The 15,432-nt window shown below is 34.4% G+C and overlaps 1 protein-coding gene and 1 pseudogene across 3 annotated transcripts; one reads left to right on the top strand and one right to left on the bottom strand.

Annotated features, from left to right (window-relative positions):
* Nucleotides 1-721: 721 nt before the first annotated feature.
* LOC120150436 (lysine-specific demethylase JMJ25-like) lies at nucleotides 722-6,966 on the bottom strand. 3 transcript variants are annotated; one of them, XM_039163125.1, is made up of 14 exons: nucleotides 6,804-6,966; nucleotides 5,877-6,468; nucleotides 5,275-5,411; nucleotides 5,106-5,205; nucleotides 4,873-5,005; nucleotides 4,727-4,781; nucleotides 3,871-4,549; nucleotides 3,424-3,753; nucleotides 2,596-3,003; nucleotides 2,450-2,522; nucleotides 2,002-2,087; nucleotides 1,484-1,603; nucleotides 1,269-1,339; nucleotides 722-973 (listed from the first exon to the last, which is right to left on the bottom strand). In XM_039163125.1, exons 2-14 carry the CDS (start codon nucleotides 6,414-6,416, stop codon nucleotides 877-879), a joined length of 2,829 nt encoding a protein of 942 aa, XP_039019056.1. In that variant the 5' UTR covers nucleotides 6,417-6,468; nucleotides 6,804-6,966; the 3' UTR covers nucleotides 722-876. The 3 variants fall into 3 exon arrangements, with proteins under 3 accessions (XP_039019056.1, XP_039019057.1, XP_039019058.1); XM_039163126.1 differs by having other exon boundaries at nucleotides 5,877-6,440; XM_039163127.1 differs by having other exon boundaries at nucleotides 2,608-3,003; nucleotides 6,804-6,965.
* Nucleotides 6,967-9,371: 2,405 nt separating this feature from the next.
* Nucleotides 9,372-14,227, top strand: LOC120150330 (annotated as a pseudogene).
* Nucleotides 14,228-15,432: the final 1,205 nt, after the last annotated feature.

The raw sequence follows: 15,432 nt of genomic DNA, 5'->3' as shown, positions 1-15,432 counted from the left end.
ATCATTTTCCATTAAAAAAATAATGGTCGTTTGAGTTGAACGTTAACCTACTAACTAAAATATGATAGTCGTTTAAGATTATGAGATCATATTTTATCATATTTCAGTCAGCAGGTTAACGTCCAACTCATATGACCGTTATTTTGTTTAACGGAAAAAAATGAATTTGGAACATAATGAATAGTTGAGTGACAATTTTGTAACTTTTAATAGTCGAGGGACTTAACAAAACAACTCCTTATAATTGTGAGACCATTTTATAACTTTTAATAACCGATGAACTATAATCAAAAGACCATTTGTATACTTTATCCTTAAATTTAATTAGGTATCTCCACAGTTGGTGCAATCACACAGCTGATGCAATAGTCATTCCATTGTTTTTCATGCTAGAAGTCATAGGTATGGTAGTTTTCGCTTAGCTCTCATCTACTTTTTGAAGTTATTTTTTCTCATTCTTTTATCTGAACTTAGTATATTCAAGATTTCACTTCTAAAATATTCTTTACCAGAACCGAACCCGATACGCTGAAATTAATTTGCTAACGGCCTCATTTTCATATAATTGAAACATTTGGGAAGCCGAGAGAGGTCGGAGAAGCTGGGTTACGGTCCTGCCGGTATTTCGTCAGGAACAGGTTTTAGAATATGAAGTAATACAGTAAACCGAAGTTACAAATGTTCTTTCTACATCATGATGATAATACATTATCTAATAATGTCAAGAATAGGATGGTTTGAATAGTCAAGTACCAAAACATTAAGTGGATTACATATAAATACATTTATACACTAAAAATCCTTAAGGAGCCCACAATGGTTTCTGCAGAAGAAACTATAGTTCCAATATCAAAGCTACAATTACTATACAGAAGTTCAGGCACAAGTTACTTGACTTCTCTTGGCAACCTCTAGATTCTCATAAACCGCCGCAGTTAAATTAGGATCTGCAAGCCCAAGCTCGGTATCCAGTCTGCAATGAGGTAGGGTTTGAAAGAGTGGATTCAGCAAAAGAGAGAAGAAAAATTGAAAGGGAAATGAAGAAGTAATGTGTCGGAAAAGCGGAACAGTTATGGGGAGGGTAAGGTCTAGAACTGAATGGCCTAGGGTTTCACCATGACCCCCATAATTTGGCAAAATCGAATGCCTAACTGCACATGCACTTCTAAAAGGAAAATGGTAAGATGGGTGATGACCATTTTCTCAGTCCCCAATAAGACCAAAGTGAAATGCTAACATAGAGACCATGATGATAAATAAAAAATTACTTTGGATCCAGCACCATTTTCTGGACTTCTTTAATAGCCCAACTAGCTGCATATAATGAGATCTTCCCCACCTGATTGAAAATGATGGTAAAGTTGGAAAACATATTGGGACAAAAAGGTCTAACATACATGCCTCGTAATTTAAAGTCTACGAAATTCACAAAGACATGAAAACGAAGCACTGAATACTTTGGGAAGAGTTTTATTTGCCTGACCTCCAAAATTTGAAGTTTTCCGTCATGGTCATTTGGAAGACAACGGATATCTTCAGCCAATCTTTCAGCCTCCCCCACACTTTCCGGAAATAAGAAGTCAAGTCCTAACTGAACATTGGACTGAAAGTTCAACAAGGAAATATGTCAATTTTAGTATGGCTATAATCCAAATAATAAACATCTAAATGAGATACAGATTCATTCAACACTCGATTCATTTTTTCCATTTACATTCCATAATAATGTGCCTTCCAAGGAAGACATTATCTGTTCCATAACTTCCAATTAGATACGAGAGGAATTATGTCCAGAGTTTAAGAACAAATGTGACCTTTATTTTATACAACACCTGGCCATAATTGTCTGTCCCTCAGCAGTGTTTTAAACCCAAGTGTTAATTTTCGAAATTTGTTAGATTGGACATACTCAATGACCTCAAACATCACCTTCTAGCAGGATTCGTGATAAAATCACAGAACTTATACAAACATGGAAGGCTATTTATCAGAGAGACCTACCTGAAGGTTCCTCACTTGGAAAGGGCAACCAGCAGGGAGAAAGACAGCTTGCCCCAAATGCTGTTCAAATGACCAAGGCACCACACCTGTAAAAGAAAAGGACCGACAGTTTACACTTCATCATATACTATATTAATGAGTATATAATAGCAACAAAAAGAAAATAGTGACATTTTCACCGCATTAAAAATTAGAATAAGATTTTCCAGGAAAACTTGTTTTAACCCAGACTCCAATTTAATCTACTATAAAATCGGTTTATAAACTTTTTAGAAAAGTAGGGGAAAACTTGTTTTAACCCAGACTCCAATTTAATCTACTATAAAATCGATTTATAAACTTTTTAGAAAAGTAGGGGAAAACTTGTTTTAACCCAAACTACAATTTAATCTACTATAAAATTGGTTTAAAAACTTTCTACGGAAGCAGGTTGTCATCTTATCCTCACCAAATTCTTGCCTAAGTTTTCTCTTATGATGCTCATTCAGGTACACCACTTCATCATACAGAGGACACGTCACCTAAAAATGAAAATAGAAAATCATCAACATGGGCTTTTAAATGTAGCTTCTACAACTAAGAACATAAGCTTACAGAACAACTTACTGTGTTTTCAGGCTTCCCAAAATCATTCCAATGCTTTTGCAAATACTCAGTTAACTTTGGAACATCCTGTCGACGAAAGACGTCCCAACAAGCTCCCGCTCTAGGATTTCCTATCACATCCCAGCTATCCCCATTTAACTGTTCAAAATCCACAAATTTCTGTGCAATCATGGTAGTTTCAGTTTCTTGATCCTCATGTACATCAGATGTGCTCTTGGATTCATCATCCATATCAGGTCCATCAATAGATAAATCACATAATCCTTTCTCATCTGCTCTCGTGTCCGGATCCCCCAAGGAGTCATTTACCTCAGGTTCCCCATTGGATTTGTGTATATCCTTTTTTGTTTTCTGACCATTTTCCTTCACTTCATTCGTATGAACCAACAAATACACCTGAAAACAATTCAAGTTTCAATGCGTACACTTCAACACAGAAGATCCAGATTTGATTTTAATCATTATGAAAACCTAGGAGGTACCCAGACTTCTTAAATGTATCAATAGAAAATTCATTGTCTATTTCAGATTAAAACATTTAAGCTAGAATTGCAAAAAAAGATGCCTTGATCTTGCATGCACGATAGATTGGAATTGCAACAAGATGATACGAAAAACCAAAGTCTTATTCAAGCATTAAATTCCAGCACAAAACACAGATTAATCCTTCGATACACTATTAAGACAAATAAAAACATAGAACACTTCAGATGTGACAAGTCATTGTAATAATCAATCAAAAGGATTTTATTTTCGTCTTTTTCGTTTAAAACTTCTGCATAAAAATTAGTCAGGGACAGGGAAAATGCATCTTACCATATCTCGCATTTTGAAATGGAGATTGGTTACTGAATTCCCTCTATCAAGTTTTTCATAGGTCCCGTAAGATATATAAATCTTAGGTCCAGCATCATTTTGTAAGGAATAATGAGGCAATTTTGCAGCGACATTTAGGAGACCCAACCTGGAATGAATGTACTCAAGTAAAGGAAGTTTACTGATAAACTCAGGTCTCTGGTACATCAGAAACTCTTCTGAAGCACCGGGAGAAGGCCAATCTTTCAACTTCAACATTTCTGAGGACCCATTTTCATGTGTCCGTCCCTCTGTGTATCCTTTGATGAATTGATCGAGTTCAATACAAACCTGACATCATTTCAAACCCGACATGGATCTATAAGAGCATGTGACGCATAATTTCAATCAAATTACAGATATATTAAAAATCACACACATATAAGCAGGCAGCAGCATAGTGCCTACCTCCGACCAGTCTAAGCAATCTATGGCCTTCACCATTCTGGCCTCATCTTTTATTTTCTCATCTGCTATTTCCTGAATTCCTCTCCATATAGCCACCGGATCCCAACTTGATATGGCTGAGCTGTCAAATACCTCTTTAACAATCACAGGTTCACCCTTGCTCCAATGCTTTATAAAATCAGCAATCCCTTCTGCTTTAATATCTTGAGATGACAGGCAATATAAAAGATTATCATCACTACCCCCTCTGTCAGCAAACTGACAAAGTCTGGGATTATTCAACTCATTCTTTTCTGATCTCCCACCATCATAAACCTTGCATCCACAAACCATTTCCTCTACATTTTTAACCAGTTTTGCAACCCAATTCATCTTAAAAATACGATTTAGGTTCAATGAATGATGACCACAACCTCCATATTCCTTTGGAGGACATGGAATACTGCCATCACTGTTGGCTTTCCAACCAGAGAACCTATCCAAGAAACTTAGTTTCAATTTGGATACTTGTCCCATAGAAGTTTCTTTGTCTTGCGTTCTCTCACCAGTCTCATTTCCTATATCTTCAATACCGACAGAAGATGCACTCCGAAGATCTTGACAGCAACGGAGGCACAGATCATATGAGCAATTTGCACAATGTCGATGATAATCCACAATTGGTATCCTACAGAAGTTGCTGCAAAAAGATATAGTTATGAACAATACGGCCATAGTACAATACATATAAGAATGTGCTAACTGTACTTTTGCACATTTAAATAGTAAACCTCACCAAACGAGCAGAATATTGACCTATTAAACTAACCACACTAAGTGAAATGATTCTTAAATAGCCAGTAAACTTATTACGTACCAGCACATCTGCTCATCTGCATTCACCTTTGCCCTAAGAAGATCTATTTCAGTTCCTGAAAAACATATGTAACAATGGTTAGTTAAGGACATATAATCTCAGGAGAAACTTGAACTCAAACACCATTTAATCAACAAACATCGTACTACGAAGTTTTCTTTCCAATTCCACTTCAGAACACTGTTCCTGATGGATCTTCTTGATAACAGGAAGCACTGAAGACAACAGACAGTAGTGATAATGTAGCTTGTCCAGGACAGGTATTTCCCGTATCCTTACCTGTAATCAGTGAAAGTAAATTATTCTTCAAGAAATTATTATACTGTAATTTTAGCATCTATTATTTAGATATGCAAACCCTTTGAAAGGGAGACAATACCTTTATCATGTTATCACCTCGTATGCATGCCTTGCAATTACAGGAACCACGACATGCAGGACAAGCCTTCTCAATTTGTTCCAAAGGGGTGTTTGAGTACCTACAAGGGAAGCATAAATACATGCTGGAAAACTGAAATGTGGGCATTTTTAACTAAAGTGCAACACACCAAGTAGAGATACAGCTATCACAATATCCTCTCTTTTCACATTTGAGGCATGAAGTAACTCTCTCTCTATCATTCCGCCGGCATTGATGGCAAGTTTGCCCAACAAAAACTTCTTCAGAAGAATCTTCAGGGTCATCCTAAAATCAGCAACATAAAATAGTAGGGAAGGAAAGAGTAAAAAGAACAGAGGAATAATAATCATAAAGCATGAAAGGAACCCATAAATATCTACAATATCTAGGAGAAAAGAATCATAAAAAATTAAATTATAAATTAACTATAAAACTTTCAAACGAGTTTCTCCCCTTCATTACCTATGGAACCTGATAAGATAGAAAACTGTTCTCCCCGCCTTTTTTCTTGTTGATATTACTATCACAGAAGAACAATAGGGCACCATATTTTCTTATACAGGGCAAGATCCCCCCCCCCTTTATGAGGTATCTATACATGTTATATTCTACTCTAAGGTGCACCCCCCCCCCAACCGCAAAAAAATAAAAAAATAAAACCTTTCAAGATGTCATGCACACAGGAAAATACCTGCCATAACAAGAATAATACTAATGGTACCAGTTACATCATGTTGTAAGTTAACTCACCACCTCCGTAGCTACATCATAGCTTCTCTGTGATCTATTCCAGGATGAATCTGCAGCAGAAAAAGATGGTGTCTTATATGACCTCCAACTCTCTTCAAAAGGTGAGCCATCTCTTTGATAATCATCTTCCACCTTTGCAGAATTACGTGCTGAGAGATTCCTCAGAGGAGGTGTCTCAGGTGAATGCTGAATTTGATTCTTCAGAACCTTTTCTTTATGTTTCTTCCCGGAAACCGGAAGAGGATACTCTTCAACTTTCCTACTTACAAGTGGTGCATCGAAGTCATCACTCTTAGTATCTCCTCCCCCGTATATCTCAGTTTCACCACCCAACTTCCTCTTTTTCTTAAGGCTAGCTCTTAATGCAGAATTGGCAGCCCTCCTTTTTGCCTGGATATAATGTTTTTCACAAACAGTTTTGTCTGGCATAGACATGGCAGTACACCTCCATTGCTTACCATCCGACCTTTTGCAACGCAGGTCATCAGGAATCCCAACATTATCCTCACCATTCCCAGAGCCTGATCTTGGATGCTCCATTGCACTTATTAGCAATCAATTTCACTAACAGTAAAACATGCCCAAATTCAACCTAAAAAAAAAGTAAGACTAATTGGCCTACTAAACTAGTAAAAAGATCACCACAAACAATCAACAAGAAACAAACAAGAATAATAACAAATCACCTCTTGTAATTCAAAAGAAAGCAAACAAAAAATTGAGTCGATATCAGCAAGACAGAAAAGATCGGCAAGATAAGAAACAAGACCCAGTCCCAGATCATTAAAAAAATAGTAAAAACAATGAAACAGAGAAAAAATCAGTTAAATTTCGGAGAGAACCCATAGTTTTAACCCATAAGTAACTTGAAAAGCAATGTAAAACAAAACCAAAACCCCAATAAATTGAGGGGAAAAGAAGAAGAACCTGAATTTAGGGTTTTGATAGACGAGGCGCAACCCCCAGTTTTCTAAAGCCAAATAAACAGTGGGTTGGATTGCACTGTTAATTGACTACACGTTTTTCGCTTCAACTGTAGTTTCTTTTTTTGGTTAATTCAGACATCTCTTTGTGAAAGCTCCCAACTTCGTATAACTAAAGTATTCAACAACTGTTAACTTCTGCCGTACCATAAAATCCCAATATCAGCCCCAAAAAGAATATTTGAAAAATTAAAATTTACAAAATGATTTGAATTAGATTTAATAAATTATTTCTCTTACACTTAAATTATGTATATTTTTTTATTTAAGTGTCTAACATTTTTAATGTTATTATTTAAATGCCTAAAGGTAACTATCATTAAAAAATCCCTTAAAAATAAGTCAACCAATCAATATTTGACATGTGGTTTGATTTTTTTATTTCTTTTAATATTTAAAAAACTCCAATTTTTCCTATTTTTCATAAAATACCCCAAAACCTTCAATTCATCTCGATTACTCACTTGTCGACTACCCTTCGACCTTCTCACGTCGATTGGGATGAATATGTGTTGGGATTTAGGGATTTAGGATTTAGATTTAAGGATTGGGTTTTAAAGATTTTGAGAGTTTAAAGCTACTATTAACAACCGGTGATAGGTGAGTAGGTAGTCGATGGGGGCGACAATAGCTGTGGATGGCCGACGGTGAGGTGGATGCTTTGATATTAGGGATTTTTAGACTTTTTTTGAGATTTTAGAAATAATTTTGGTTTTTTTAAATAATAACAATTTTAAGTTTTTTAAAATAAAATTTTAAAAATATATATATAAACTCATGTTGTGTCACATTTTGAGTGATTGACGTAACTTTTTTAACATATATTACGATTGAAACATATAAATTGATAAAAAAAAATAAACAACTAAATAAACAAGAGGTATAATTTAGACTTTTTTATATTAACATTTTATCTTAAACTATATATTTCATCAAATTATATTTTAAGATTCTTATATCCTTTCTATTTTTTTTAATAATTAATTACGTTGTTATTTAATTATAAATAATTAATGTTCTTAAAAATTTGATCAATCAAAGTATGTTACATGTGACTAATAAAATTTATTTTACTTTAATAAAAAAATATTTTAAATTGTTTATATTTTATTTAATTTAATCTGTAAAAATTTATTGATCATAAATTAATTTTTATTTATTTTTAAACTATATAAGTCAGTTCAATTTTTATTATTGTTGTTAACAAATTTTTAATATAAAAGTGAGATTGAAACCAGTTTATACATTTAAAGCGCAAATAAGGAGGATCATAAACATTACGGAATAAAAGTGGGAGAAGATCTGAAAGAGATTGCTCAGAAACTTCGAGAGTTTCTGTTGACCCAGACGATTGTTTAGCCATGAAATCGGTCACCATATTTTATTAATCTATACTTCTATTCATAATTTATAGATGATTTTAATTTTATTTATATTAAAAATACGATATGTTATATTTTTAATTAAATAATTTTTAACATTTAATAATTTTTTTGGCTCTTTAACAAAATAAATTTTTTTGAGGTGACATTTTTGTTACCTATTTAAACAATCGAAATATGTAAAGATGGGGTGAATTGAACTTTTAAAAAATTTGATGTAGAATCAATCCAGAGATAAAAAAAATTACAATAGTTTTAGATTGATTCAATCTCTAAATCAAGTCTTCCTCCATTACCTTGGCATCCACACTAAGAATTTATTAAATCCATTAAATTTGCTAACATTTAAAGATAATGTGTAACTTCACAAGAATTCTCAATGTTTATAACCCAAAACCTTATTTGTTATGTTGCTCAAAAGTAGCGTAGCGACTTTCTTCTCCATTGTCTCCCCCGTTCTCTTTATACTTTCGCTTGATGGAGAAACTGACGTACATGCGAATTAATTAATATCATTTCGATAGTTAAGTGACCTAATTAGAAAAAAACTAATAATCAATGATAAAATTGGAACTATCCACAACTAAGTGGCTATTCATATAATTATCCAAAATTTAAAATGCATAATATCAAAATTAGCCCCCAAGATTTACCAAAATGATTGTTTTTGCTCATATTCTTTTTTTTAGCATTTTAGCCCAAATATTTCATTTTAAGACAAAAAGGTTCATCCGTAGATTGAAATAATTAGTTAACAAATGATTAATACTCTAAAATATGAGATTTTTAACCCTAAAATAAAATAATAGGAACCAAAATGCTCTAGAAAATAAAATAAGGGTCGAAGTTACTATTTATTCAAATGTTAGGGGTCTTTTTACCGTAAAATTAAATATTGAGGGCCGAAATGATCCCAAAAAAAATGTCAAAATAACTTTTTTTCATAAACGTTGGGGAGCTAAATTTGATATTATGCCATTTTAAAATCCCTCTCAACTCTTAACAGGCTGCTTAAATGGCCCAAAGATTTTGGGAATGTGGGCTATGATCCAGATTATAGAACCGATACAAATTCATCGGTTGAGAGTTAGCTGAATAAAAGGGAAAGAGTCGGAAATTTTATCTGCAAAATGAGGTGTTGCTGCGATGATTACGATGACGAATCAACCCTCACCGCCCCCTGATTTCCTCCTCCGATTCCATTGTTATCGATTCAACTGCCTCAATGTCCCCGATGAACTCCCACTCCGCTGCTCTCACGTGCCGAGATACTCTCTGTCTCATTTTCGAGAAGCTCTCTCTCGCGGATTTGGCACGTGCCAGCTGCGTATGCAAGGCCTGGAACGCCGTCGCTTCCGATGAAGATATGATTGTGGAGGCATTCAAGGCTCCCTGGAAGCTTCTCGATGTGGTAGGGAAGCCTTGTTCTAGAAATTTCTGGAGAGATACTGGGATTGGGAAATTCGCCATCTCGCATCGGATTTTGAGGGGGGACACTGTTGCCAGTCTTGCTGTTAAGTACTCTTCTCAGGTAAACAAATCATGGGAAATTTTATGATTTTTTTTTTCTGGATTTGTCTTTTTGCATTATTAAAAGGGTAGAAATGGGGAATTTATGATTCTTTTTTGTTCATTTTTTGTCCTTTTATTTTGTACAATTGTCTGTTTATTGAATTAAAAGGTCAAAAGTGAATCGCATTTTACTTACATGAACAGTATATAATAATGAACTTCCTTGACTGTCTATACTCTGTATTCCTCTTGAAATTTGCGTCTTATGCTTCTAATGGAAATTTAAGGCAAAAGCGGTTGGAAAATTGGCAAAGAAAGGAAGGAGCCTTAGTCTTAGCTTAATGAACTCTTTTAATCATTTTTTTATCCTTCATGAAATGCCCGGCTTTATTCAACTTTTTCTGCTTGCTCATACTGCTGGGAAAATATTTGTAGGGACCTCTGTTTATTTTCTAATGAAATGAATTCTGTCTTGTTGAAAACCCCCCAAAAGAAAAATGTAGGAATATATAGAATTTAATTTGATTTGTGTTATTGTTGGTTGAGACTTGAGAGCTTGTGGTTTGGTGTCTAAGTTAGCTGAAATTCTGATCACTGTTTATTCAACTTTTTAATTTGATCACTGTTTGGCATCTGGTGTCCTTGTGAAACGAGAGATGCAACAGTCATTACCTGGAGTGTATCTTCTGGAATTCTGATTTTGATTTTCTGTTGTAAACCCTTTGTATTTTGGCAATTTAACTTTCACCCCTGCTTAGCTCAATGGCAAGTTAATTAGTGGTTTAAAATATACAAGTTACTATGAATTCTCATTAGATCTTAGCTTACATGAGAATTTATAAGAATTCCGAAGATCTTCATTTAATGATTCATGGTTGAACATAACTTTGGTCCTGATTCCAAACTTTCTAATGGTATGAAGTCTTTTCATGCATATGATTGAAGAGAAAAATTGATCAGCCCAATAATTTCTGAATGCTTCAGAGCAGCGATATGATAACTCAAAGAGCACATCTATCCTTCCTCTTTGAATGAAAGCTGGGTCAAGTAGGTCAGCATGAGTAGTTGTTATTTTAGATTCTCTCTCCTTCAGAAGCGGACCGAATTCCATCTAAGAATACTGAAAACCAGATAATGTAACCTTGCTTTCACCAGTGGCTTTTACCACTTCAGCTTTAGATTCTCACGATTGGATTAGCCCTATTGTTGCCTTGCTTTTTCTTTCCTGCTTGTCTTCCGATCAAGTGACCTACTTATGTCAGTGACAACAATAATAGATTTACGTGTTGTATTAATCGAAGTGTCCCTAGACACTACATCGTTCTTTAGATCGTAGATGTCAAAGCCTAAAAGATTAGCATGGAAGCTATCGTGGTGGATTTACCTCCGGGAGCGGGGAGGACCATAAAGCAACAGCCCTGCTTCCAAGCTTGGCTAAAAACTTAAGGTCTTTGATTATTGCCTCCCTCCTCTAGGATCCATAGTTTACCTATTTTAAGGTAGAACGGTGCTGGTAAATCACATAAACGTAAAATCATTTTATGGTTCTTCATATAAAGCCTTTGAAATCACCTCGTTCTTCTATGGAACTTACTCTCTTGCATCACGTGCTTTATAAACTATGTACATAATGATTCTACCTTGAGCCTTGCAGTTTGTACCATTGATTTTGAATATAGTTAGCTCTTTCTTGCAGCATAGGGCGTGGTACTGTTCATGAATCCAATTTGCACCCATGGAATACAATCTGTGTTTTAAAAGGCGCGAGGCGCTCCAAGGCGATTAGCTACCCGAAAGTCTCAATTTTTTAGGTGCTTTGAGGCGAGGGATTTACGTACGCGAGGCGCTTAATTTTACAAAACATTTGTAAATATTTTATAACCATACCTCAAACACAAAACAACTAAATAATTAATTTAATAAGCAAAAACACCAAGAAGCATATGCTATATTGTATCTCAAAAAGACAAATAAAAAACATAATCAATAATCAAAATGCCTAAAACTTATCTTCATCATCATCGTCATCAACATCAATCCCAAGCACCTCCTCCTCCCCATCATCTTCGGAAAGTCCAATATCTTGTTCTATCTCTTCATCGTCTTCATCAATCAAATTTAGTCCAGTAGGGCTTTCTACGAGTGGAGGTTTGGGCAACACCCTTTCCTCTATCTCTTGATGAATTTGATGTAGATGTTCTTCTAGTGGAATAAGTAGCTTGAGATGCCCCGGAAGCTTTATCAGCAGCATACCATGTTAAATCATCTCCATCAAAGACAAAGTCGTCCTCCTCACCATCTTCATCGTCTCTATGGCCCATCAACCACTCGTTGTTTTCATCTATTTCCTTCAAAAGAATAGGATCTGTGGTGTCCTTTTTTTGATATCTCCGTCGCAAAGCACAATTAAACTTGGCATACACCATGTCATTTAAACGACTTTGTGCCAATCTATTTCTCCTTTTTGAATGAAGTTGTTGAAAAACGCTCCAGTTCCTCTTGCAACCCGTAGCACTACAAGTTAGACTAAGAACTCAGATTGCAAATTTCTGTAACTCCGGTGCTGAGGCTCCATATACAAATCACCAATCCGCTATTAACATATAAAATAAATCAAGATTTAATTTTACACAACATCAATGATTGTTTAATCCGTAATATAAATAAATTAATCTCAATTTCCAAAATAAAAATAAGACTCATGAATATTATTTTAGTGTAAATTATATTATATAGTTTTTATACAATAAGAAATAACCTCGTAAGCCATCATTTAATTTTTTTAACAAGATAAAAACTGTTAATTTATTAAAAATAAAAAAAATTAAATTATAATAAAAAGATTTAATCACAACCGTTTAAAATATAAAAAAATTATAATTACAATCGCAAATTAAAACACATGACAATTAATATTTTTTTATAATTATTAACCCTTAACATCACACACAGATTATATAAGAAAAACATTAAAAAATTAATTAAATAGACTCGAATAAAATATACGAACAGGTTTGGTGTGAATCACCATCTTTGAAACAGAGTTACCCAGATAAATCATTACCCCTTTTTTTTACTTTTGCTTGTAGTATTCTCGCTCTCTCCCATCACAATCCCGGTAGGAGGCACTAGGGGTTCGGTCTATGGTCTCTTGAAAGTGAAACCAACAGTTTTTTGTGCGTGGGTTTCCCTTCTTTGCTTTTAAAGTATCAGCAACACTACGAATCTAAAAAATGGAGTCTCCCCAATCTCAACAACAGCAACAACCAAAGAAGAGAGGTCGAAAACCCAAGCCAAAGGACGAGAAAGAACAGCAACAGCAAAGCGCTGCTGAAATGAAAGAAGGAAAGAAATGGGTCATTGTACGTGAATCGCTAAAAGCATCGCCTCGTCGCCTCTCGCCGTCTCCGACAACTGAATCGCCGCCTCATGTACTCGCAGCCGCCTTGGTGGTCGGAGGCTTTCTTCTAAACGCCTCGCCTAGCGCCTCAGGCGTGCTTTTTAAAACACAGAATACAATTTGAACACAAGGAAGAAAGAATTAAATGAAAGTCCATAAAGTCACTTGCTGCGAATCTAAAATGCAAGTATATATACACACATACTAATTATCACAATAATCTAATAAAATTTATCGTATACTGGGTTCAAATGTGAGTTGAAGATAATTATGAGTTCCTAACCCCTTTCATATATTTGGTGATTAAAGTGCATTCTTTCTGTTTTAAATCTCTGATGTATGCATAGATAAAACTAAAATTGCCTTTGAAATGAGTGATGCAACAATCAATTTGATGCTTCAGGGATTGGTATAATGGATTCTCTAACGGAGTTTGTCTTCAGAGTTTCCAATTCCCTGCTCTGTTGCAAATGTTTTCTCTTAGTATGCAAACATGAACTTTGTATTGAGCTCCATGTAAAGTGAATTGATGGTTTGAACATATACCTTGTATTGGTAGGTTATGGACATAAAGCGAGTGAATAACATGATGAGTGACCATGGGATTTATTCAAGGGAGAGGTTATTGATCCCTATAACCAATCCAGACATTCTTATTAATGGAACATGCTATATAGAGTTGGATGCCTACGCAAAGCATGAAGGGGCCGTGCTGTATCCTGGCAGCAAGCCTGAGGGAAAGCTCAGAACATTTTCGAACAGAGTGACCTGCGATCGGGGCAAGAGAAGGGTGATAGACTCCTTAAAGAGAAGCATGCAAGTTGATGATGGAACTGCTCAATACTATTTGTCCATTTCAGATGGTGATCCCAGAGCTGCGCTCTCCCAATTCTCTTCAGACCTCAGCTGGGAGAGGCAGACAGGGTTAGCCTAGATGGAAATGTATATTCGAATTCATGGGATGGAAAGAGACCATAAATTTACAGCTGGTAATGAATTATATTTCCTTCATTAGTGTGTACTATTAAAACTGTTTTTCCCTGTAAAGTTATGAAGATGCATAATGTCGACTGTCGAGTGTTAATATCGAGCAAACGTCGTGGACCTCGTGGTCATAAATTGTACTAAGAACCAAGAGTACCCGATGTTTCTCCAGTACAAGTATTTTCTATGTTTTTTTTTACCCAATGGAGTGTGTATTAAGTTTACACTTTCAAACTTCAGAAAGATCCCAAAGTCCGACCCATACCTATGAGGTCGCGTCTCTTTTGAAAGGTTTATTTATAAACGCATAATTATTAATTAGCTAATCCTTATTCCTATATGTAATGGGGTAAGGGGAGATAATAAAGTAAGTTGCCCCCAACGTCAGATTAAGAGTAACTTCCGTGGGAGACTTCCAAATTATGAAATGCCCTCCAAATTATAAACGTATGTTATCCACAATACTTTTAGGAACAAAATATTATTTTAGAATGGGATGATGTCATTAAAGAAACTTTTCCTTTAAGAAATATTAATAATTTTTTTTTAATAATCAAGTTACTTTAATGGTAAAAGAGATGATTGTTATTCCTAAAGGTCCTAAGTTCCTAAGTTCGAGTATTAGAGATGGTATGGGCGTTTGAACTTTTTATTATCAAATAATTAAAAATCTTTAAAATAAATATCATATTGTAATCATCTAGATTAATAAAAATATTAATTTTTAATGCAATTATGGGCACAAATTACATCGATGGGCATCTGTTATTAAATAAAGACTCTATGAGATGGTGTGTTATATTCGACGATCATAATTTTTTTTCCGGTAAGAAAAAGACGTTATTACAAACTATAAAAAATGATTATTATCGACTCAAGGTTTAATAATTTTAGACAATGTATTAATTGTTTCATATGGTAACGTTATTAATAAAATGTGTCTCAATTGAATTAAGTAAAATAATATTTTGTGTTGACGAAAACAACTATTAGTATAATAATTTTAAAAATTACAGAAAACTTTAATTTCTTAAGAATAATGAATTTGACAAGAAAAAAGAGAGTTTAATTAGTAGGTATAAAGAATTTACAAAGACAAAAAAAATCCAATTCTGCAATGGAATAATAACACGAAAGATAGATTTTTTTTTTACAATGTTCTATTGTTAGGGATAGATATAGGAAAGAAACTAAACCTACATAAAGATTCAGTGAGAATGATGTGTTATTGGTAGTTAAAAATAAAATTATCATTGATGAGATCGTGTTGTGCATGATATAACTCGTGGAGATAT

This window comes from Hibiscus syriacus, unplaced genomic scaffold (genome assembly GCF_006381635.1).
Source record: "Hibiscus syriacus cultivar Baekdansim isolate YM2019G1 unplaced genomic scaffold, ASM638163v2 tig00111022_pilon, whole genome shotgun sequence".
Lineage (NCBI taxonomy): Eukaryota > Viridiplantae > Streptophyta > Magnoliopsida > Malvales > Malvaceae > Hibiscus > Hibiscus syriacus.
This window is presented reverse-complemented; position numbering and strand designations above follow the sequence as displayed.

Coding starts and splice junctions, on each gene's coding strand:
- LOC120150436 (XM_039163125.1), bottom strand. CDS start 6,416: ATGGAGCATCCAAGATCAGGCTCTGGGAATGGTGAGGATAATGTTGGG. Junction 4,550..4,726: donor GCAGATGAGCAGATGTGCTG/GTACGTAATAAG, acceptor ATCTTTTTGCAG/CAACTTCTGTAGGATACCAA. Junction 3,754..3,870: donor ATTGCTTAGACTGGTCGGAG/GTAGGCACTATG, acceptor AAATGATGTCAG/GTTTGTATTGAACTCGATCA.